At 40.3% G+C, this 23,895-nt stretch overlaps 2 protein-coding genes across 2 annotated transcripts in view; both read right to left on the bottom strand.

The window, feature by feature from the left end:
- Positions 1-8,228: 8,228 nt before the first annotated feature.
- Positions 8,229-9,266, bottom strand: purg (purine-rich element binding protein G). The gene has a single exon (XM_037692718.1). The coding sequence runs from the start codon at positions 9,264-9,266 to the stop codon at positions 8,229-8,231; it is 1,038 nt and encodes a 345-aa protein (XP_037548646.1).
- Positions 9,267-16,080: 6,814 nt separating this feature from the next.
- The window catches only part of il6st (interleukin 6 cytokine family signal transduce), a 35,569-nt gene continuing 27,754 nt past the window's right edge, over positions 16,081-23,895 (bottom strand). The window contains exons 7-16 of the mRNA XM_037691969.1: positions 23,502-23,661; positions 23,063-23,139; positions 22,159-22,402; positions 21,627-21,794; positions 21,078-21,179; positions 18,700-18,843; positions 17,820-17,960; positions 17,247-17,343; positions 16,997-17,078; positions 16,081-16,723 (exon numbers count right to left, since the gene is read on the bottom strand). Of these exons, the coding sequence (XP_037547897.1) occupies positions 16,133-16,723; positions 16,997-17,078; positions 17,247-17,343; positions 17,820-17,960; positions 18,700-18,843; positions 21,078-21,179; positions 21,627-21,794; positions 22,159-22,402; positions 23,063-23,139; positions 23,502-23,661 (1,806 nt within the window). The 3' untranslated portion in view covers positions 16,081-16,132. The remainder of the gene's footprint in view (positions 16,724-16,996; positions 17,079-17,246; positions 17,344-17,819; positions 17,961-18,699; positions 18,844-21,077; positions 21,180-21,626; positions 21,795-22,158; positions 22,403-23,062; positions 23,140-23,501; positions 23,662-23,895) is intronic.

Raw genomic sequence — 23,895 nt, 5'->3', positions numbered from 1 at the left:
TTTGTGCAAGGTCAAAGCCCTCCATCCTACGGCCCTTCCCATTTCTTATACATAGCCATTGACGTTCTGATGCATTTTTGTCATAACAGAGTTGACTTCAAGGACTACACAGTAGGTTTTTTTTAATTTTCCAATGGACACGTTGACAGACCACCATTTATAGATTCCAGTGATGTGGTTTCGACAGAACCTGGATAACAAACCGCCTCAAACCAAGTTAAAATACTTTCTCCCAACAAACTTGCCTAACCCTGAATGTGCGTTTGGAGGCCAACGCTGGAAACACCATGTGCTCATATTTGCAGAGACGGGTGCACCGATCGTAAACCAGCGTTGGAATATTAATTTGAAGGGTTGTTGCATTTTAACAAAGACAACGTTGGATTTGTCAAAGTTTGGACGTCTTTAGGAAGCAACACCACTCGAGAACAGCAGCAGAGTCTACATTTTCTTTTCTCTTTTTCTCTTCTTTGTTTATAGATCCTCTTTGCATGCACTTGGCTGGGGTCCGTAGGAGCACCTTTATTATGACATAGCACCATTTATCATAGTTATCCTGTTATACTGGCACCCAACCATTAGCATGCACAGTCTAAAATCTTTGTGTTCTTGGTTATCATTTCTAAATGAAGCATTGTTTAAAATGTCACAAGGCAAGTAATGAATATTCATACAGTACTTTACATATAGGTGGACAGAATAGAGTACACATTAAAGAAAGTGCTAAAGTACAACATTTCCTTGTTTCAGAAGTCTTAGTTTACAGGACTATCAAACACACCAGTGTATTACATCTATGTAAATTTATACCTTTTCACATTTTCATTTTTCACTTTGATTGTTTTAATAAAACCAAACATCTACAGTTCCACATTTTCCAGTTCACAACAGAAGGAAAACACAACAGAACAAGCAGAATGTCTTCTTCAGTACGCCTACATTCACATCACTCTACCTGCACAACCACACAGGAACAAACACGTCGTCAGGCTGAGGTCCACATCTAACCCGTGGATAATTACTTCTGTGAAATGTTCAGTTTCATTCTGGATGTGACAACGCCATACATATTTATAACAACGATCCTTTTACATCTGTAGTTTTCTGTTGCCTTTGGCTGTTTTTCTTATTTTAACCTTCAAAAACAAAGTACAAGAGTTAAAACCAAAAGCAGAAACAAACTTATAAAGGAGCTGGAAGGCGTCAGGACTGAAAACAGTACATATCTGTATCGAGCTGTATGTTGAAGTCCAGACTCCTCTAGCCCTCGGATTACTGTCCACTGAAAACAAAGATCACCAGAAGTTGACTTTTTTAACCATTTGATGCAACCCAAAACTTCTGATGCCATTTTTTATGACAGGTGTAAGATCTTGTGATCAAAATATGGCTAAAATTCAACTTTTACATCTTTTTCTTAACTTCTCTGATGATTTCTCTGGTTGAGTTTCTAGTGTATGGGTTTAGTTGAAGAGGAAAATAAACTAATTCAGAAAGAGCAGAGATTATCATACTTTAATATCTATAACTTGGACACCAGCCTTGTGTTCATGTTTAATAATAATTTTTTTAAATCATTTACGGGTTATTTTTGTCACGTTGAGGGTTATTGTTTCTAAAGTTAAGACACACACATGCTGTTTCTGTCAGCAAGGTGTCTACTTCTAGCTAAAGCTTCTTACAGCCACTGTTTAAAGTCTTGTCAGAGTACATGCTCATCATATAACCCCATATATAATCACACAAAATACATACTGTTGAATAATCAAAAACTTAAAGTTGATCTAATCATATTCTCTGAAATCATATTATTATTATTTTAGTAGAACACCAGAAAAAAAAATCTTGAATGCCAGGCTTTATGCTCTATAAACCCAGAGAAATAGGAAAAATGTTATTCAAGTTAATCTAAATTTAACTCTTCTAATCTACTTCAAATCGATGCTGGCAGATTTAATTGCAAAGTCATCTATACAAAAAACAAATTCCACAAATGTCCCTCAGGGCAGATCCCTGGGGCTTCTTATATTCTGAATCCTCTTTCATGAGATACCTTTAATATTTACCTTTTTAAACAAAATTATACATACTTCACATAAAGCAGGAGCCTTTTCTGTTCATCATCACGCAAATTTAGCCAGTGTTCAAGTTTGCAGTCCTTTACACCAATCAACCATAACATTATGACCACTACCCCACTGTAGGTCTCAACGTTGGCACCAAAACATTCTGAATGTCTCAAAGTATAGTGAACTCCAGTAGACCACCAAAGATCTGCTTAACACCAAGCCATCAACAAGTCCTAAAATTTGTGACAGTTTCTACACACCGTTGTTGAGGTAGATGATAAATGTCAAAGTAGCAGCCACGTGAATGACAAGACCAAGGGGTTCCAAGCAGAGCATTGTCATGCTACCACTGCAGGCTGGTTCTCCTCCCAAAGTTCATCCTTGTGCCTTCGTGTGCTCCTACAGGAAAAGATTTATACAACCCAGCCATGATGCCTGAGACCCTGTCACTTGTTTACTAGTTTCTTTGTCTAGAGAACATTAAGTCCTGAAGACTGGGAAGATCTAGAGAGAGCTACAGTTCTGGAGATGCTATGACCAGACATCTATTCTTTATCAAAGTGCCTCAAGTCCTTATAATACTTGTCTGTTCTGTTTAACTCCAGGACAAAACCTTCACTTGGTGACTTGTAGCGAGGGGCTACACAACTAAATAATCAGTTTGCTATTTCCCAAGTGGTCATAATGTTATGGCTAAAGAATGTACATGCTGGGCTCATTTTCATTTTCATTCTGCCGTCTGTCCGACAACTCTCTTTATTATGAAGCATGCATGAACATTTGTTGAACTCCAGAATGACGAAAGAATGGAAAAAATAGATAAAATAATTAAAGCGCTGACCGCGGGGAGGTTATTTAAGTGCAACTCATCGTTTTTAGAAGCTGTGGTTCATGATTGTCACTTTACACAGAAAGCATGGACGTAAATGATCGGTCCCTCTACATCACATCATTTCAACAAAAGTGCAACTTTTCTTTAAAGTGCGTTTTGTACACGTGTAATTTAGCCTTCACTACTGTCTCACTATATTATAAATACTTGGTCTATAATAAATTTTAGCTTCAAGATTTTATTTTAAAGAGAATTAGCTTCGCAAGCCCATGTCGCTGGCAATAAACGTTAAACTAGTTTCACGTAGAGAATAAAATTTTATATTTTTTTAATAAAATGTGCTATTTGTTATACGCATTATGATATATATATATATATATATATATATATATCTCTTTTAGAAATTATATGAAAATAAAACAAGCCGCTATCTCAAAGTCAGCAATCTTCACTGGACTTTATAATAAGGAAAGGAAACTTTATTAATCTCATAGTGTTTGATTTTTACTATTAGTTAATAACGGGTTAATAAGAATGTCAAAGAACAAGTTCAACACCAAGACGTTTAAGACAAGAAGCCCCGTTCAGACCTGGCATTAACATCCGTCTTGGCTGATCAGACAGACAACTTTATTCACCACCCGAAATATTTTTATCTGCATTAGTCAGACAGTGATGATGCAAACCATTCTGGGCAGAAACGAAGGACCAGCTGACTTTAAAAAATGATAAACACAGTTAAAACCAGGCCAGTGAAGATTTTGTCCTTGAGTTAAATGCGAAGTCAACAAATTTAAGCCAATTAAACATCAGCCTGGGAGCTTTCTGGAGACAAGAATTCTGTTGTGCATCCACTCACACAGTGTCCACAGTGGAGGAGTGTGGAAAACAGCTGACAGCAGGTTGTTGGCTGTTTTACTACAGAGGAAATTGAATGGGTGCAAAACATCTGTGCCTTTGCTCTGACACTAAGCTCTGTAAAACCTCTAATTACTTTATGGTCCTTTACGTAACTCATGTTGCATCTGTTACATATTTAAGTTTCTCAAAAGCGATGTTACATTTCCAGGTCTGAACACGGCTTTATGGACACCAGAGTAACTTCAGACATATTTACTGGTCACAATTAGCAACTCTGGTGATTCTATCCCACATCCACAGGACACCAAGCATTTGTCTTGGCCATATAATACTTGGCAAGTGGTACGTAAAACTAGAAAAAATCATCAGATTGAATTTTAGTCACCCCAAATAAACAATTTGCCTTAAAAATGTGTTTTAGTAATGTCCCGATGCATGCTCAGTAATCCAGGTAGATAAATCTAACAAGGTTGAGTCAGGTCCTTTGGACAGGTTCTTGTTTGTTGAAATGTTTTGTTTTTTAATCCTAAATACTTCTTCAGTCTGAGGAGCTGCAACAAACTCAGTCTTATAAGCAGCAGCTTCTTATAGTGGATCAAGCAGTTTGCTGGTGACAGCACACCCAGACCCAGACCCAGTGGTCATTCCATACGTTGGGAATTAGGGATGCACGATATTATCGGCATGGTATTAGCGTTAAAGTTCAATATCGGACATCGGCCACACCATAAAAATGACTCACCGATAGAAAAGGCGCTGTTTTTGTATGACAACCCAGTGACAAGGATGCCTGCAGCGCCGGCGCAACGTGATGACGTCACGTGCGCTACCTGATCTGATCACGACGGAGAGGAAGAAGTCAAAATGTTGGTGGTGGGAAAGTTGTTTTTTTTCATTGAGGATGTCAGATTCCAAAGATTGTTGGACTACGTTGAGCCTCGCTACGTTATCTCCATTCGGGGATATTTTTCTGATGTAGCCTTACTCGAGTTCCAAGCCGTCATTTCCGATGTCATTGAGAAGCTAATAGCCGACAGCACTTGGGTGAGTTTTACCACAGACATTTGGACGTCGTGTTAGCCCCGTTAGCATGATTAGTCTTACGGCACAATGGATAGACAAAAACTTTGAATTTAAAAAGTCTGTCCTTCATGCACAAGAGTGCAGATGATCCCACACTGCAGCTATAGGAACCTGGAACAAGCCTCCACAAGTGAGACAGCATTGCAGGTGACCAATGCTAATAAATAACATTTAACACTTTTCATTTAATATAAGTTAAAGTGCATATCATATCATATGGCTGTTACTGAATATATGTCACCAGCTCTTACAGCTGTTACACAATTTTTGCAGCCAATTAGTCTAAATAAGAGGAATATGTTCTGACAAAGGAAAGTATATAAAATATCGGTACTGGTTATCGGCCAAATAAGTTTTAACAAATCGGCATATCGGCCAAAAATCCAACATCGTGCATCCCTATTGGGAGTATCAGAGAAACTGAGATGTTTATTTTCTAAACATAACGTCCCAGTGGCTTTCAAACCCCAAAATACATTAAAGACTGGTTCATCCCAAAGATCCAGTCCCCCGGCACAAACAGCAATATTGTGTATGCTGTTCAGTGTCAGGAGGGTGATCAGTCTTACATCGGGGAAACTAAACAGCCACTGGCCAAAAGGATGGCCCAGCACAGAAGATCAACATCATCAGGCCAGGACTCTGCGGTCTACATCCTTGATGGAGAGGAATGCTGGTTTGAGAGAGTGAAGGAAGCCATCTTTGTGAAGAGAACTTGTCCATCATTAAACGGGGCGGAGGTCTCCGTGCACAACTGTCCCCCTCTTACAATGCTGTTATTGCTAGTATCACTCACCCTCCTGTGAATAGCAAACAGCCATCAGGGCACTCACGATCGGTCATTAGGCTGATGGTCCTCCTTTATCATGTGAACAACTATAGTTTTGGCTGTCACCAGCAAGATCCACCATGAGACGGTGCTATTTATAAGACTGAGTTTGTTGCAGCTCCTCAGACTGAAGAAGTTTTCTGGATAAAAGACGAAGCGTTTCAACAAAGAACCCCAGAGGACCTGACTCAACCGTGTTAGTGTAGTAATGCTTTCATTTGTAACTCAACAGAACACCTTCTTGCCCCCCCCCCCCCAAAAAAAGTAAGCGAAGGAGACTTCCATCTTGTGTCATTGTAGTTCTAATCTTGTCTGATCACTTTGTTTCAAGTCCAGTGTTTGTTATTAACAGAGCTTCAACACGTCATAAATGGTCGCAGATCCATCTAAAGTCTTATTTGTTGAAACTTGTATAATGTGAAGGCTTTTTGTCGGACTGATTACAGTCAGGAAAACAAGAATATTCCAAATACTTCTTCTCTAATCCAAATGTGGACACCCTAAAAAAACATGCACAGTGACTTAAGCAACTGTGTTGCATCATAATCGCAGATAAAATCATCCGTGATCACGTGCCAGGAAGCACTTTACAAGACGATTAATAAATGTAATTTAAAAAAACAGATAAGATTGCACAGTTGTCACGTCCCAACAAAGCTCTATGATTAGTTTTACTCACTGTCAGAATTGTAAAATCTAATCTTATCTACGAGTCCGTAGATTACCAGGCTCCTCAGGCATAAATTTAAGTCAACTAAGACCATAAACACAAGCAAGTGTAACTTATTGTATTAATAGTTTCAGACAAGTTGGCCATTTCAGAGCACTAATGTGAACAAAGAAATAAAAAAGCAGATTTACTTTTTCTTCTCGCTGTTCTGATTCACACCTCGAGTGGTTTTACGCTGTAACCGTATCTGCTTCACACCGAGCCAGTCTGTACTATGTGTGGAGGTGTCGCTCAGTTTGTGGGTTTATTGTGTAAAAAAGGATCAAATGTTTAAATTCACACACAGATCCAGCCAAGTGTCAGCGTAAACCTCTCTTACACAAGTTTCCTGATCTGGCAGAGTTGTCCTTTTAAAAGGAAATGTTTTCAATGCATTTTGGTTCATGCAGTTGTCTCAACTTGGGCCCCAGAACACTACAAACAAACAAAAAGAGCCAGTAACCTATAAAACATTTCTTTCACATGCAGTACTGTGCTAACTCAAATTCATTTGGAGACTAAACTTCTAGCAGCTATGCAACACGGTGATCTTTTCCTAAGGGCTCCCTTTTTTGTGACTTTACGGCTGAAAACTGCTAAACGGTCGTATCGTGCATATTCAGCAGAACGTTAGGTGATTTTCCTGCAGAGGGTGCAGGAAACGTCTGGTTGTGACTAGTTGCTGGCTGACGTGTTCAGATTTTGCAGCATTCTTCTACTCATCTACTTCCTCCACTGGTGGTGTGTGTCACTTGAGGAGGCTCCTGAAGGACTGTGCCACCACTCCATGCACTCTTGTGACGGTGCAAAACTACAATTGCCTTTTTGTGGTCATCGTGGTGCTGAGAAGAAAATCTGGACAATGTGTCTTATTCTAACAATATCATTTTGCACTGGACTGAAATTACTTAGTTTATATATTGTTTTCAGTGTAATGTGGGAACCTAACATCCAGGTTGTCCACAGGAGGCAGGTGACACAACATACACACTTAATTCCTTGTTGGGATGGCAATTTTTGGAGTATTATTTTCATCAGTCGCACTTAAAAAAAATATTAAATTCTACTTTCCGAAAGCTGGATTTGTTACTTGGGAGTACTTCACTGCAAGTGAGGCGTGGTAAACACCTGGTCCAGGTCTTTAAGGATACAAGCGACCAGTGTTCCATCAAAATAACCTTTTGTGAAAATGATAGAAACCAGCGTGAAGGACTGTGTGTTCAACTGGCTAAACCAAAAGAAGATGCATGTCATAACACCAACATTTCATTTGTAGCATGCATGTCACACCAATATATCTCTTCCCACAGTCATTTTGTATTATTCTTTATATTCAGTTCACTAAGTACTACCCCCCACCTCACACACACACACACACACATCTTTCTGTTGCCTGCATGGTGTGTATTGCACTTATTCTCCTCTTTAACCCTAACGCCCAGCAGGACCAAATTCAAGTTCAAGGGCATGATTTTGGATTCAAAACTAAATAAGAGATCAAATATTATGTTTCCCATGTATCTCTCCAGTGACTCGCTGCAGCTGCAGGTTTGCACATCACCAAGCAGGTCACCTCTTTGTTAGGAGCTTTTTGAAACAGCGCACTCTTTAATTTTCATAAGGCCAGGGTTTGGTTTAAAAAAAAAGAAGCCCCACTAGGACCGGGTCCTGGCTAAAGTGCATGAAGCAGCACTGGAGATGAACAGATGTTGGTTTGATAAGGCTATGGATGAATCACTTCTTGGCAGGGTACGAGTGGAAGTTTACCAGCCCTTGGCAATTCAAGCCCACTAATCAATGCGGTTGTGGCACGTGCGTGTTGGAGCCTTGTCACGTGCGGACAGGTCAGTCCTCGTGCTCCAGGCTGTCCTGTCGAGCCTCTGTCCTCTTCTCCTTGTGGCACGAGAAGATGCGCCGCATCTCCTCCTCGTAGCGCATGAAGTTCTCCCCGAAGCGCGCCCACGCCTTCAGGGGCACGGTGATGGTGTTCCTGTAGGGCTGGCGCACCTCGCTGATCTTCAGGAACACGCCGTAGCGGTTGGAGCCCACGTCGAAGTAAAAGCGCTTGTTGTCCACGCGGAACGACGCCGCCTCCGGCAGCTCGGGGCTGTCCAGCCGGCTCCTGGAGCCCGCGCGCTCCTCGTCCAGCGCGTCCTCGTCTCCGTAGTCTTCGATGAGCTGCGACAGGGCGTCCCTGAACTCGATGAGCCCCTGCGCGGGCAGCACGATGGTCTGCTCGATGCCCTGGCCGTAGTAGCCCATGGTGCCGTGGCCCTTGCTCACAGTCTGCCGTATGCGCAGGAACCGGCCTCTCTGGTTCTCCTTCAGGTCCAGGAAGTACTTCCTGTTGTCCCGCTCGATGAACTCGCTCTTCAGGACGCGGTGGGCATGCTCGTCGGAGCCCACGGAGCCGGCGGGAGACTGCTGCTCCCGCGCTTTCCTGCGCGCGTCGTGCCCGCCGCGCACCTGCCCGTTGCTGCCGTGCTCCTCGGCCGGATGAGGCGCCGGGCCCGGGGCCCCCCGCAGCCCGATCCGGGCGTAGTAGTCGATGAAGTCCCCCAGGCAGTAGCGCAGAGCCGGGGCCGTGGACATGGACAGCGTCAGCTTGCTCTTCCGGATGTTGTCGTGGCGGCCTCTCCCGATCCACACCTCGGCGATCTTGAGGAAGCGGCCGCGCACGCTCTGCTTCACGTCCAGGTAGAAGCGCTTCTTCTGGATGTCGACGCGTTTGGAGGCCAGCTCCTGAATGTCATTCTGCTGCTGCTGCTGCTGCTGCTGCTGCATGTACTGCTGCTGAGGGTACCCGTGTCTCGGCTGGGACTCGGACACCATCTTTCCCCTGCCTCTGTCCACCCCCCTGCAGCATCCATCAGCCATCATCATTTATATTCCTCTGGTTTGCTGCACAGGACAAAGAGTTTCCTCCATTCCAGGGGTGGGGGGGCAATAATAATAATCACCAGGCTCACACATTCACTCCTCCAGCTGGGCCGGAGCAGGTTTACCTGAAAATGGCTGCAGGAGTCATCCTTCCTTGAGGATGCGGGACCGGTCAGCTGCGGGCTCCTTCCATGTTCCTCAGCTGATTGTGCCGCAGCCCTGGTGTACAGCTGGGAAGCAGGAGACCCGAGCTGTGAGGATGAACTCGATGAACTCGTTCACCCCCCCTCCCCGTCCTGAGAAGCCCTCTGCTGGAGAGACGCGACGTCAGCAGCGGCTGCGCTCACTGCGGCTCCTCCCGAACACCGCCGCGCACTCACGGTGGAGGACTGCGGGAACTGCGCGCTCCAGACCCGCAGTCACTCCGTCAGCAGGTTCAGCACAGAGTCTGGACCTGAACAATGACTGGAACATTTCAGGACATGTGTTAAAATCAAATGGTGCGTCTGTTTCCGACAGCAAGACATCACCGAGTTGACAAAACAGCATCATCCAGGTCTTTTTGGAACATGAGACTTGCAACCCCCAAATCCTTGGCTGAACTGCACAGACGGTGCTTAAAAAGAAGTGACAGCTCAAATACAACTAGATAAATGTCCTTTCCTGAGAAAATGCGGTGTGAATGTTTACTGCACGATTTTAGCTGAAAGCTGCTGAAGAAGCTGAAATCAGCTGAAAAGGTTTCATGGCTAAACTGCCACTGCAGCTGAAGTTGGTCAGCTGACCTTTGCTGAAAGCTGAAGAAAAACAGCTGAAATGTCTAGAAAAGGCTGAATGGAGCAGAAGAAATAACCTGCAGCTAAAACAAAAAACTGAAAGGAGCATAAAACATTGAATCAATCAACAGGAAGTACAAAAGGTGGAAATTAACAAAAATGATAATAATAATAAAGCAAGCACAAAAAAGCTAAAATAAAACAAAAAATGCCTTAAAGTTGCAGGAAAAACAGGAAAAAAAGCTGAATTTAGCAGAAAGGAGCTGAAAAAAGCTGAAATTAACAATAAAAGGTTTTAAACAGCTCAAATGATTGAAGGTGGAGAGCTGCATTCATTTTCAATGAGAAAAACATGGCTGAACAAACTAAATGTTTTAAAAAGTAACAACTGCACAAATATCAAGTCACCGTCCTAAAAACGCTGAATGCTTTGATATGAATGATTGAAATAGCTCATAAAATGTGTAAATTGATGTGACACATTTTATGACCGTTGTCTTCTGTAACAATTATAGTAAAAAAAAAATGTCCTTTTATGAAGCACAGTGGAAAATGTTCTTTATTCAATGATCGTGGCTTCATTTTGAGAAACTTTCATCACACTTTACTCGATAAATCGAATACTTTATTCAGTGTTTTGGACAAATATTCATCTTTATTTAAATAAATACCATGTATTACACATTTGTTCCAGGTAAAGATTTAGTTTGCGCCACAGGTGGTACTTTCTACAAGGACACTAAATTTTGCGAGAAAAGCATCTGCTGATTTATCAGATCAGATCTTTTTTGGTTTATAGCTATGAACTATTCTAATTCTGCTGCTGCCATCTTATTGTTTAAATAATTAAGAAGAAAAAAAGTCTAATTGTCCTTAAGGATTTGGGGTTTCCAGGTTGTTAGGTCAAATCCAACAATTGGAGCCAGGACTGCAGCAACAGTAACTGATAACTGAAAATGCAGTGTGAATGCTTATTACTGAAGAACTTGATGAAAAACAGCTGAAATTAGCTAAAAACTTGCTGAAATGTATAGCTGAAATGAAAGAACAAGCCTAAGTTAGTAGAAGAAAGCAGGAAGAACACATAGTTGCTGAATTGGGGTTAAATAAGCAGAAATGAACACAGTAAATTAGCTAAAAAGGCTGAAATTAACAAAAAATAGCTGAAAAGTAGCTGAAAAGGCAGAATTAAACCACCAGAAGGAAGTGGAAAGTGCTGAAATGACCTCGAAAAATGTGAAATTAGCTGAAAAAGCTAAAATTAGCATAAAACAGCTAAATAGTAGCTGAAATAGCATAAATAGCTGAAACTTGCAAAAATAAGCTGAGAGTAACAAGCTGAAATTATCAGAAACAAGTTAGAAGCATGTAGTTAGTAAAAATAATCTGAAAGGAGCACAAAACAGCTTAAATCAGCTGAAAGTAGCTGAAAAAAGTTTAAATTTGCACAAAGAAGCTGAAGCAGAACAAAACGTGAAAGGAGCAGTAAAAGGCTGTAAACAGACCTAAAGATGTGAAGGATGTAAAATGAGCTCATTTAATTTCCTAGGAGAAAAAAATGGCAAAAAAGGCTAAATATTTCAAAACGCTAAAGTTGCACTAATACCAAAAGCCATAGCAGGATTGTCCTGAAAGAGCTGAATATTTTTTTGATATATGAATTGTTGAAATAGAACAAAAATTGTAGAACGAGAAAGACGCTGAAAAACAAGCGCAAGAAAAACGAATCCCAATAAAGTGAATGCTTCAGACTAATGCCAAACATGAGGCTCCTAAATAAACTCAAATACAGCCAAGAGGGTTTAATTTGTAACATTTGCACTTTTAAATTTGAACCCATTTGTTTTAAATAACTTCCATCATTGTCTATTCAACCCAATTTGCCATCAAATGCAACTATTCATTTCTGAGAAACACAGAATGGTAAAACTGTTAAAAGGAAAGTTGCCCGATTTTTTTTTTTTCTACAAAACTAGATTTTTCTGAGGCTGTTCTGCAACAAAACCAAAGAAATCTTCACATTTAAAAAGCAGTGATCCATGTAACTGTATATCAAATAAAGACACGGACCTTCTAAAGTTTAAACTTTATTGAATGTACACGGTACGTGTCAGCTTTTAGATTAACTTTATGACATTCGTGTTGCAGAGCAAATATTTAAGCAGAAAACACACTTCACGCCCCGCAGAACATCTGTCCACGCCTTAAACGATAATGCTCGTTTCATAAACCGTAACGATCCTCCAGAGCTGGCAGGTGTCCACAAACGAGCACAAAAAGTCCACAGAAGCAGGAAGTGAAGCCGTTTAAGCCGATGTTGCTGTCGGCAAAGTCTCTTGGTAAGCTGCGGGTCGTGCAGGCGTCGGCTAACACAAACTGAAGCTTTGCTCTGAAATACAACTACGTGTTGGAACATAAAGGAATGTTGCACGATGTCAAGCATAACAAAAGTGTTCAAACATTAGAACGGGTTTGTCTGAATAAGGTTCTAAAGTTCCCAAAAAGTTAAAGGAACAAGTGAAACGTTATAAAATCAATGCAGTTTTCACTGTAGCCTTGAGGTTTTCAGCCCTCTGATGCTTCAGTCTTTTCTCTGTCCTCTCAAACCTGAGCTGGTTCTGCTGGAGGTTTCAAGCCTCAACAGGAAGCTGGTCCTCTCCAGTCGCTCTGTGCACGCTCAGGATGAGGCTGACGCACTCTGCACGTTTCCTCAGACTGAAAGCACCTCACTCATTGGTCACTTGTAATATTCTGAATCCGTCTCATATTTTAACGGAGCTGAACCGATGTAACTCGATATAACCGAGGCTTGCTGCTGTTTGCATTAGAGCCCTGAGAGGACGTTAGTTGTGAATTGGGGCTCGATGAAACTGAAAATGTAAATATTTTCTGCCTCCAGTCATCAGGTAGAGTTACCACCGGAGAGCAGAATTTAAATTTAAAAAATAAAACAAGAAAACTGAAGTGAGGCTGTTTGTGATAATCCTGCATCACCGCTTCGCCTTCCATTTTATTTACCAACTGTTTTTATTTGTCAGTCGTTGTGTTCACTAATGTTTGTCCATGTGCACCACACGCTAATTTTGTCAATAAACTAGCTTGTGTTAAAACTTTATAAACAAAGTAACAGAACAAATATTCTCCATGTGAGGTGACAAACTGGCTGTCACCATCCTCTGTGCCAAAGCTGGACCAGTTTGGTTAAATGGACCCATCTGAAGGAGTTGGTGGAAGATGCACGCTGCCTCCAACGATCAGACATGCCCTGCGGAACACCTGTCCGTGCTCTGCTTCACCTTTGGGACAGGCAGTTTGTCACTTGAACACAGTCACAGCTACATTTAGTGTTGGGCTTGTTCGCACCTAGAAATATTATTTTTATACAATCGTTTCTGTCCGATATGTCACAACCTACACAGCTGTGTCACTTTCCTGTGGTTATTGATGTGACGATATTCTGAATATGCTTGGTTACTTTATATATATATATATATATATATATATATATATATTAAAAAAAGGTTTGCACCATCACATCACCTTTTCAAAAATTGAAAGATTTTCATTTGGAAGTGGTTGCACGTGAAGGAAAAAAAAAAACTTAGAAAAATATTGGGTTTTCTTTGAAGCAGCTGCATAAAACGTTGTGGCAAAAACAACAAAACGTAAATATAAAATTACAACGGGAACAGACTGAGTTTTGAAGGTCCTCACACAACGGCACACTGATGAGCGCAGTAAAAACTAAAGCCGCCATCAGAAGAGATTTTTCTCCAAACAGCTGCAGGTCAGAAGAGTTTTAGTCCATTTTCAGGGCGAGTTCGTCAAAATGTTGCACCGAAAACTTTTCTTCAAATGACAGCTGTGAGATGACAACTTGTATCAGTACTTTTCATAAAGTTATATAAAACACTAGAGTGCACTCTGCCCATCGTTTACATTTGTGACATCACGGAGAAGCAAAGGTAGAAACGGGCAGCTGACAACACATCTGTTTCATTAACAGCAGCTGGACCCGTGGCACAAATTACATGTTCTAGAAGGAAAATCTATATTGGGTCTAATTAATGATGATCTAAACTGGACCTGAAGTCAGTCAATAATTACTGTAAAGACTTTTTAGCTGCTTGAATAATTATGACCTCAACTAGTTGATGAATTTGAACGTTTTAACGTTAACTGTGTTTATGTAGGCTCTGCTACTTGCAGCTAATAGCAATATATAAAATAATAGCAGGGATCAGCGTCTAATTTATACGTTAAAAATTGATATATTATTGTAAATATTAAAACAACCAGAGGAAATACCAGCTTGTACTATTTAATAATTTGTACTAAAGCCTGTACAGCATAGCAATATCTGCCACAGAAACTAACATCTACGTTCAATAATTAACAGCCATTATATCAGATTTAAGGGCTACTTTTAAACAATTATATTATTAGTTTCAATTCTGGTCGGATCACGTTCACTCCGAGGTAAATAAGATCAAATCTGCTGACATGTGAAAGGAGACGTTTTCCATTTTCTCTTCTGCTAACATCCGTAGCACACACAGCATTCTGGCGTTATGTTTTGATATACATTCTAATATTATTACATTTATTTTTAAACGTTTTTTACATGGACAGCCTACTCAGAGCTTTTAGTCAAAACGTCTGACGTTTGACAGCTTTGGTAATGGCTGCTGTTGCTGCAGTGAATCATAAGGTCACATGACCAGTGCACCCTCTAGTGTTTTGTATAACTACGGTTCTTTTGCGCTCGCAAATTTACAAGAAATTTCACAGCAAGTGGAGGACTGGCAGTCTAAGCTATTGTTCTACGGAAGTGGACGGCCTACTCCAAAATCTAAATCTTGTCGCACATTACAAGAGGTTAAAGTGTCCTGGGCAACGTCGACCTGTTCAGGTGAAAAATACTTGTCAGTCATGTCTTTGTCACTGCATGAAAGGCTTGAAAAGTTACAGGGAAGGCACAGATATGGCGCTTTGCCACCGTCTCAACTCTTATCGGTTCTGCACCACACTGTACCAGTTGAGTCCACTCACTGTTGGTACCCACCCCCACTCAGCCCGGGTTATGGGGCCATCTTGTTTGAGGTTCCAAGTGGACTGCTCCGAGGTGATTATATTGATGCAAGTAGACACCAGAGCTACATCACTGGATGACCCGCCCAACAAAACTGCAAACTACACTGCCTGGCCAAAAAAAAGTCCCCACCAAAAAAAAAATAAATAAAAAAAAGGCCACACACTAATATTTTGTTAGACCACCTTTAGCTTTGACTACATCGTGCATTCACTGTGGCGTTGTTTCAATAAGCCCCTGCAATGTCACAAGATCCATTTCCATCCAGTGTTGCATTAATTTTTCACCAAGATCTTGCATTGATGACTAGACACTAGGCATGATGGGTGCATCACTTCACCTGCCTCTCTTCTTACCCTGATGCACCCATCACTCTGGAACAGGGTCAATCTGGACTCATCAGACCACGACCTTCTTCCATTGCTCCAGAGTCCAATCTTTATGATCCCTAGCAAATTGAAGCTTTTTCCCCCTGTTAGCCTCACTGATTAGTGTGTTTTTTAGGTTACACAGCTGTTCAGTCCCAATCCCTTAAGTTCCCTTCACATTGTGCGTGTGAAACTGTTCTTACTTTCACTATTAAACATGGCTCCTGTTGTATTTCTTCCATTTGATTTCACCAAACGTTTCAGTTAAATCCAGGTGGCAACTTTTTTGGGGGCCAGGCAGTGTACATCTGAACCCTCCTCGTGTTGATGGACAAGAAATGAGCACATTTACAGAGAGATATTGGAGATAATGGTGCAGCATGGCTACGTCTGGTCTTATAAGCAGTGCCTGGAAAAGCTAAAGAAACTGAAGTCCGATTGAGGACCACAATGGACAGAGTGGCTCGAACACAATGACCTGTTATGACACCGCCCAGTTTGCAGTGATGATCCCAGCCAGAGAGCCAGGAAACAAGTCACAGTGGCAAATCACCTCCACTTGAGAAGAACCGATAAGACGAGAGCCGAGTGGAGTCGCACTCATCGATGGAAACACAGCTTTAGAATACGTTCTTACTGAGGTCTGTAACCATTCAACTGAGGCATGTAGCTGGACACAGATCCTGGTTCGACATCAGCCGACTGGTTCTCTGACGGCATCGTCCACTCAGTGTCCTCTTCAATTGGGCAAAAGTCCTGCTGGTCCAATTCCATCTGCTTGAAGTCATGTGGGTTGGTTGTTTCTTGGTTCTCTGAGCTGTGAGTGAAGCGCATCTGGAAGTGTCTGCCACCCTCTTGCACCAACATGTCCGGGTTCTCTTCAGAGTCCAGCAGTGGCTGCGTGGACTCTGACCGAGAAAAAATGGAATGCTGCGGTTGCAAGTTGGGGGTCTGACCCTTGTAACCGCTGGAAGCCACAACCGAGGAATACTGAACAGTGCTGGCGGTGGTGTCGGCCATGTCGGCGCCCTCATCACTGTCAGACACACTCTGGCGAGGCGAGGACATGCAAGAGGAGCCGCCAATGCCACTGCTGTGCTCCTCAGAAAGATATTTGTCCTTCTTCAGAGAAAGGCTGGTCTTGTCCTCCTCAAAGCCATGCTTCAGCTCATCCTCATCAAGCACACAGACACCAGATAAACAGTTCTCCTTTGGAGTCTCTGCCTGTGGAGGAAAACGAGTTCAACTGAATCAAATCAAGGTAAAAACAAGATTAAAAATTGACCTACCTATTCACACTCAGTGTCCTTGTTTTATTTGAATGCAAAATAAAAATGCTAAAATTGCATCTTCAAATCTAAAACTGGTATCAAGAAGAACAGAGAGTCCTTCAACGCCTCCTCTTTTCTGTGTCGGCTGCCCTGCATGGTACAGTTCCTCTCCAACTCAAGGCATTCAGTCACCATCAAAGATTTATAAATGGCTGTTAATGTTTACCTTCAAGGGATAATCTGGAGTCCAGTTTCCAATGGTGCTCTCACCAGGGTTAGGAATCTGAGGCCAGAAGTTCTCCTTGATGCTGTAAAAGAGAAACAGTGGACATTATAGAGCTACCAGCTGAGCAGAACGTTAGAACACACTTTTACATTTATAATAAATCTTCGATCGATATGTTCAAACTAGTTCAGGAAACAAGATGCAACTTTTGACCTTGGTACATACAGCCACACTTAAAACGGTAACTTACACATCCTTTTTGTAGAGACAGAGCACGACGGTCACGAGAACCAGAAACAGAAAACCAATGCTCACTCCGACCACAATGCCCTCAACCATTCCTGGTGCTGGGAGGAAAATGGGACAGATGTAACACCATTTACAACTCTACTATGGCAGAATTGTTTAATACAAGTTCAAAACATATTCTGCTGTTAATTCTAACAAATACTTAAGACAACACTCCTGATTAAACATATAAACCCTACAACATTTAGAAAGTTAAGGCTTTGTCAAGTGTAGTGTATTACTGTGTAATTCAGTTGCTGGGGTCATTTAACACAGAAGAACTGAAAACATACAGATATTTTAGAGCTGCTTTATACAACAGGCTCCTGACCTTATTCTAAACATAAATAGATAGTTATGTGATGGATATTTTAGTGGCCTGGGTCATTTGATTAATATGAAATGTCTAATAATTTAAAGATGCAAAACATTGGACAAACTGGCAGTACTTGTTTTAATGACATGCTTCAGAAAAAAAAAGTACTTATGCATGCACAATATTTTCAAAGGACTGTATATGGAGTCATGGACTGACCATATTTTAGAGTGGTGAATGAGTGACGAGCGCTCTCTGCTGAACCACTGATGGTTGAAGCTTTGATCCACACATCATACTTGGTGTTGCCCACCAGTGGCTTCAGGGTGTGGGAGGTGGTGTTAGATGGGACTGTTACAGCTGCAGGGGAGCACAAGAAAAACCAACAACTTAGTCTGGCAGATGAAACCCAGTTTAAACAATCTCTCCTGTATTCTAGAGCTGCACTGATTACTCCTATGAGTTTGCTTTTGACTGGCCTAACTAGATGCAGGCAGATGACTAAAAACGGTTTTTCCAGTCATATGCACTATGGTTTAAAAAAAAAAAAAAAACATCTTCCTAGCACAGGATGTTTTTGTTACACAAGTTTTTATTGATAAAGAAAGACAGTCAACTATTTGTAGTATCTGTAGAAAGCATGAGGCATAAGAAGCTCCAAAAAGACAATAAGGATTTAGATGTTAAGTGCATGCGTCAGTGCAATTTATAGTTTTCCATTTCAACCTCCACTAAAGCTAATTATTAATTTTTATTCCAACAGTTCATTTTTTGAGATCTGCAATTTAAAAAACTTCAAAAATTTTATTTTTTTGTGCAAATGGTTACAAATTGCCTGTTTTGTTTAGTCACTTTCCAATGAACAAAACCGATCCTTTAAATAAAAATCATTTACAATGCTGGAAATGATTTAAACTTTGGAGCTCTTTGTGAAACATTCATTCTGTCTGATGCGTTTTCAGTAGATGTGCAGTTTTCCAGTCCAGCCAGAATTTGTTTAAACATCTTCAATCGAAACATCTCTACAGCAAATTGCAACAAAGTGGACACTTATTAAAAATAAACAACTCCTCTAACTATACTTGCAACAGTTACTTACACCGTGTGCCTTTCTCATTTTTATACAATATAGTGTAGTTTTTGATGAAGCCCCGTCTCAGAGGCAGTGGAATCTCATCCCACACCAGCTCAACTCGATCATATCCTGGGCTGCTCTTGTTGATGGACGGGCCCTGTAGTGGAGCTGCAGCCAAAACAACATGTTAGCTGATCATTCACTTAAAGTAAACACAGACGCACTAAATTAAAAACAAAAATCCCCTTGGAACCATCTCTCTGCAACTTGAAAACTGAAATCCAATCAAAACACCACACTGGTTATGGATTTTCAGTTGTGGTCAGCGAGTACTTAAAGGTTGTGAAAACAATCTGTTCAAGTCAAACCACTCACTGATCTGCTTAATCTGTGAAACAGTCATAACATTTCCTCCTAACTCTTCCCAATAAAAGCATCCCATTGATTCAAGAGTGAAGAAGTTTGAGGAAATCAACGAGTTATATGTAAATAATCATAAAGCAGGTATTAGACAAAACAAAACATCAGTAAGGAAAGAAAATAACTACAACCACAAAGACTGAAAAAGAAAAATCACTTAAGTAGCTTAATGAGTGATAAATGCAGAACAATACAACATGGATTTTTTTGCTCTCACGTAAACATGGTTTTACAGAGTTAACATTTGTCTTAAACGAATTCCCACTTCAAATATAAACATTGTGACAGCACAACTGAAGGATTTTTGTTACAGGTAAGCAAGTCCACAGCATATTTACTCAGATTTAGTTTAAGCCATCCCAATACAAAATGCAAAACACTGAAGTAGTACAGATTTCAAATTACCGTAATTGTCTGTGTATAAGTTGCTACTTTTTGCTCACACTTTGTACCCTGCGGTTTATATGCAGGAGTCTTGTTTATGTATTTTTTTCATAATTTTAATAATTTCCATTTTATTTTGACACTTCCTGCAGTTTCTCGGCAGCTTCCTGCTGCTGACTAACATTTTTCCTTTGACAGAGCTGGGGGGCCGTTCGGCCACCCAGCGCCCACCTCTCTTGGGGGCAGGCTTTTGTTAAACACAGAGTGAATGCCCTCAGGTAATCAGATCAGACCCAGAGCCTCTCCCTCAATTTTAGATTTCCTACCCATAACTCCACCCACTCTGTCACAGTCTAACCTTAATGACCAATAAAATACCTCTTCAATTCTGACACCGAAAAACAGGACTTTGATGGTTTCAGTGCACAGGAGGACGAAAAACAGAGATGAGAGACTTTTGGTTGACTGTACTTTTTTTTTTTGCCGTGTTAAAGCCCCCCCACCCCGGATCACGACGTGGCTCTGCTGAGTGGAAGTCGTCTAAGCAGTCAAGTCTGTACATATTTTAATAAAAGTTTTCAAAATCTTTCTGTGTACGGTAAATATGTGTTTACATACCGGGATCTCATTTTAAGCTCACATTCGAACACATTAAACGCAGCAGAGACAACAGGAGGGGCTCTTCCCATTTCCTCCCCCTCATGTGAGCACAGCGAAGGAGAAGTCAAATCAGATTTATTTTTCAAGCAGTCAGTTGGTGAAGACTGGTACATATTTAAATAAGTTTTTTTTTTTAATCTGCGTACAGTAAATATGTGTTTAAATACCAGTATCTCATTTAAGCTCATCTGACACATGAAACTGAGCGATGGAGACAAGGGGAGGGAGGGGCTGCTCCCTTCCTCCCTCCTGCTCATATGAGCAGTGCTAAGGAGAAATCACGTCAAATTTATTTAAGATAATACAAGATCATTTATAAGTACATTTAAAAACAGCTGTTGTTACCAATACTGTCAACAATAAAAATCAATGGCACTAATTTAATGAATATTTACCGTATTTTACTGGTACTATTTGACTTTTGGTCACGTGCCCTTGATAAGACTTCTGGGTAATATTTACCAGTAAATAGTTTTTAAATAATTTTGGTTACGTAGGAGTTTGGCACTGTTCTGTCCAGTGATTATGCTTAGATAGTGTTCATTTTGTAGGTTGAATGGATTTAACCATGAGTCAGACAGCAAAGCTTCGTGAAGACTTCTGACGATCATGCAGTCTGAACTTGTTTGAAAACAAGCTAGATTCTGTGAAGCGCCATCCGGTGGCTGATTCTGGTACTACAACAAGAAAGCTGCACACTGCAGGAGCTGGCTGGGCACAGTTCCTGACAACGAAAAGGTGGAGGTCCGCGGTTGAATAACCAGAGCATCTTTAAGTACAAAATTATGATTTATCTTATATTTAGTATGTGCGGTTTAGAGACAGGTGTGTTCTGTAGTCAGGGAATTACGGTAATAGATAAAAGTAAGTGACATAAACAGACCTCTGAGAAGAAAAAAAATAATAAACTGTTGCTTCATTCACTGAAGATGTCTTACCTCCTTGCACCAAAAAGGCTTCTTTACTGGCTGGTTTTCCGATCCATCCCGAGTATATTGGATAAACAGACACATTATAGCAAATAAAGTGCTCAAGGGCCCCTGGATTTGACAATGAATACAAGAGGTAACAGTTTTAATAAATACAGGGTTGATAGTTTTTGAGCAACAAACAACTATTTTTGAGTATGGGCATCCAAAGTTTGTGAACTCTCCAAAATGCAGAAGAAGTTTAATGCATTTAAGATTTTTAGAAAGGTTTGTTTATTTCTACCTACTGTATATTACAGTCGTTTCAGAAAGACTGCAGCAAAAGTGCACTAAGCTGAATGATTTCTGCACCAGACATGGGCTGTCCATACTACACACACATTCAAACATGGGGTGCTTTTTAGTTATTTTTGGTGAATGAGCACAACCAAATATACTACTTCTGACAAAAGACAGACTCTGTTTGCTCAGATAAACACAAACTGTAAGAGATGATAAAATATCACATTATTAAAGAGAATATTAGTACGCTCTAACTCATAAGAACAAAAACATTACCTTTAATTACAGTCTGTCTAGTGGTTTTATTTTCTCTCTGCCAGTCTATTTTCCCATCGCTGACCCATTCGATGACATACTCGGACACAGCTGGGGCATCGTGTTTCCATTCTACAAACAGCTGACCATTATGAGGCAAAACAATCATGTCTTTAATTGGTACACGATCTGTAATGAGAAAACAAAAACTAATGTTACCCTAAACCAAACAAGTGACATCACATCATTGATGGTACGCTGTACAGACCTAATGTGTCCCATTTCTAATTCAAAAAGTCCTGAGCTCAAGGAGTTACATCTATTTTCATCAAAACTTTTTCAAAGTGGAAGTTTTTATTCTTTTCACCTTTAATACTTAATGTGTTCTAATTTTCTCAATTAAGACTTTTTTGCAATCCCACTGAAGATGTGCTTAAAACAATGTGAATGTGTTTATACTGCTGTGAGTAAATACGTACTCTGGCTTAAATTTTACTTTTTAAAAGTGTTTAAGAGTGCAGCCTAAACCTCAAGAGTTACCAGAGTCACCTACCAAGGGGTTTTGAGAAGATAGCCAAGCACGCCTCAGGAGACGCCCCCACAGAATTGATGGCAGCAACGCACACAAATGCAAACTGTTTCCCACCAAAGGAAATCCTTTTTAGCCGATGTATGCTCCTCGTGTTAGATCTGCTGTCTGAGTTGACTGGGATACTTTCTACAGCCCAACTGTCATTCTTCAAGCTTTTAAATTTCATAACAAATGACGTTATTTTCCCATTGGCAAGTTCAGGATCCTGAGAGAGAACAATCAAATACTGTTACCAATTCAAGAAGTAGGAAACTACAAAGTGTATTAAAAAAACAAAAAAACAATTGCTGTACATAGTTTGAGCTATTTGAGGGTTTAGGTCTACATGACAATCAATGTAGGTCACTATTTTCATTTATTTAATTAAACTGTTGTTTTAAATAATGTTTGTAAGCTAATTTAAAAATAAATGTTGCTAGTTCTAACTTGGCTTCAAAATGATGCTACTATGTGATATTACTGTGAATTATTATAAGCATAAGGACAATAAAGACCGTTTTGACTTCTTTGTAATGTAGAGAAATCAAAACGGTGCTACTTTCAGAGCTTTTCTCTTCTTGTATTGTTAAGCAAACATTGACAGCTGTCACCGTTAAAATATGAGTGATACTGAGCCATGTCTTTCTGAGCCAGTGTGTTCATAAATACACCGGATAATAAAACGTTATATTCATAGACACAAAAGAAACAAATAATTTGGCTTTTGTCTGTTCTAATATTTGTTATCAGCAGTAGCCACTGAAAAATCCTAAAGCAGCCTCCTGCTTAAAACATGTTAAGAAAAAGTTTAGTGTTTTCATGTTTCACTAACTGTAATAATAATACTATTCTGCCAATATTCAGTCAATGAGATATAAAAGTTTACCTTAGAAATGAGTTGCACTTCTTGTTCATTCATGCCACTATCAACAATTTTCCATAAATCTGGTTTACTTGAAGGTTCTGGAGCAAACAGAAAAAAGAAAGAAAGAACAGGAAGTCTTCACAGCACGTCTGACACACTCACACCTCTGTACGTGGGTGGTATCAACAAGTTTTCTTTTAACCATTCTGACTTTTAAAGATCGACCGTGGCTGCACAAAGGTTGGCACTGGCCAGATAGCACATGCAGTCGAGAGAGGAAATAAATTGTGACTTCTTTGTATACAAAATAAAATATCAAGATCTGTTAGAACCACTGTAAGGTGAAGTGGAAAACATTTCATAGCTTGTAACACCTGGCTAAAGACAGAAATGTAATGAAAACAAATTATGTACGAGTCACTTTGTGTTATAAATGTGAACTGGTAGCCACAATACTCACGACCCTCTGCAGTTCTTGTAGTTTCATTCGAGCTCCAGTTGCTCCAGTAACCACAGTTCTTACGATATTTGCAGGACATCTGAATGACATAAACTGTGTCTGGCCGAAGATTCTGCAGTCTGAAAGAATTTGTAGGGTTTGCGGTGTCTTCAGGAGGAACCTGTAAAAGACAAATCACAGCCCTGTAATCCTGCCACACAAAACTATGCAGATAATAAATACTTAATTAAAAGAAGAGGGACAAAAGAAACATAAAAATACAAGCTAAATAAATGCTTAAATGCTGCTTTAGGGTTTGTTAAGCTGTACTTATAACAAAACAATACGAGGTAGCTTTATATGTGAAATATACATCTTAATAATTAGGATGTAAGTGAACATACAATTGTTTTTT

This window comes from Nematolebias whitei, chromosome 18 (assembly GCF_014905685.2).
Source record: "Nematolebias whitei isolate Nwh7 chromosome 18, NemWhi1, whole genome shotgun sequence".
NCBI lineage: Eukaryota > Metazoa > Chordata > Actinopteri > Cyprinodontiformes > Rivulidae > Nematolebias > Nematolebias whitei.
This window is presented reverse-complemented; position numbering and strand designations above follow the sequence as displayed.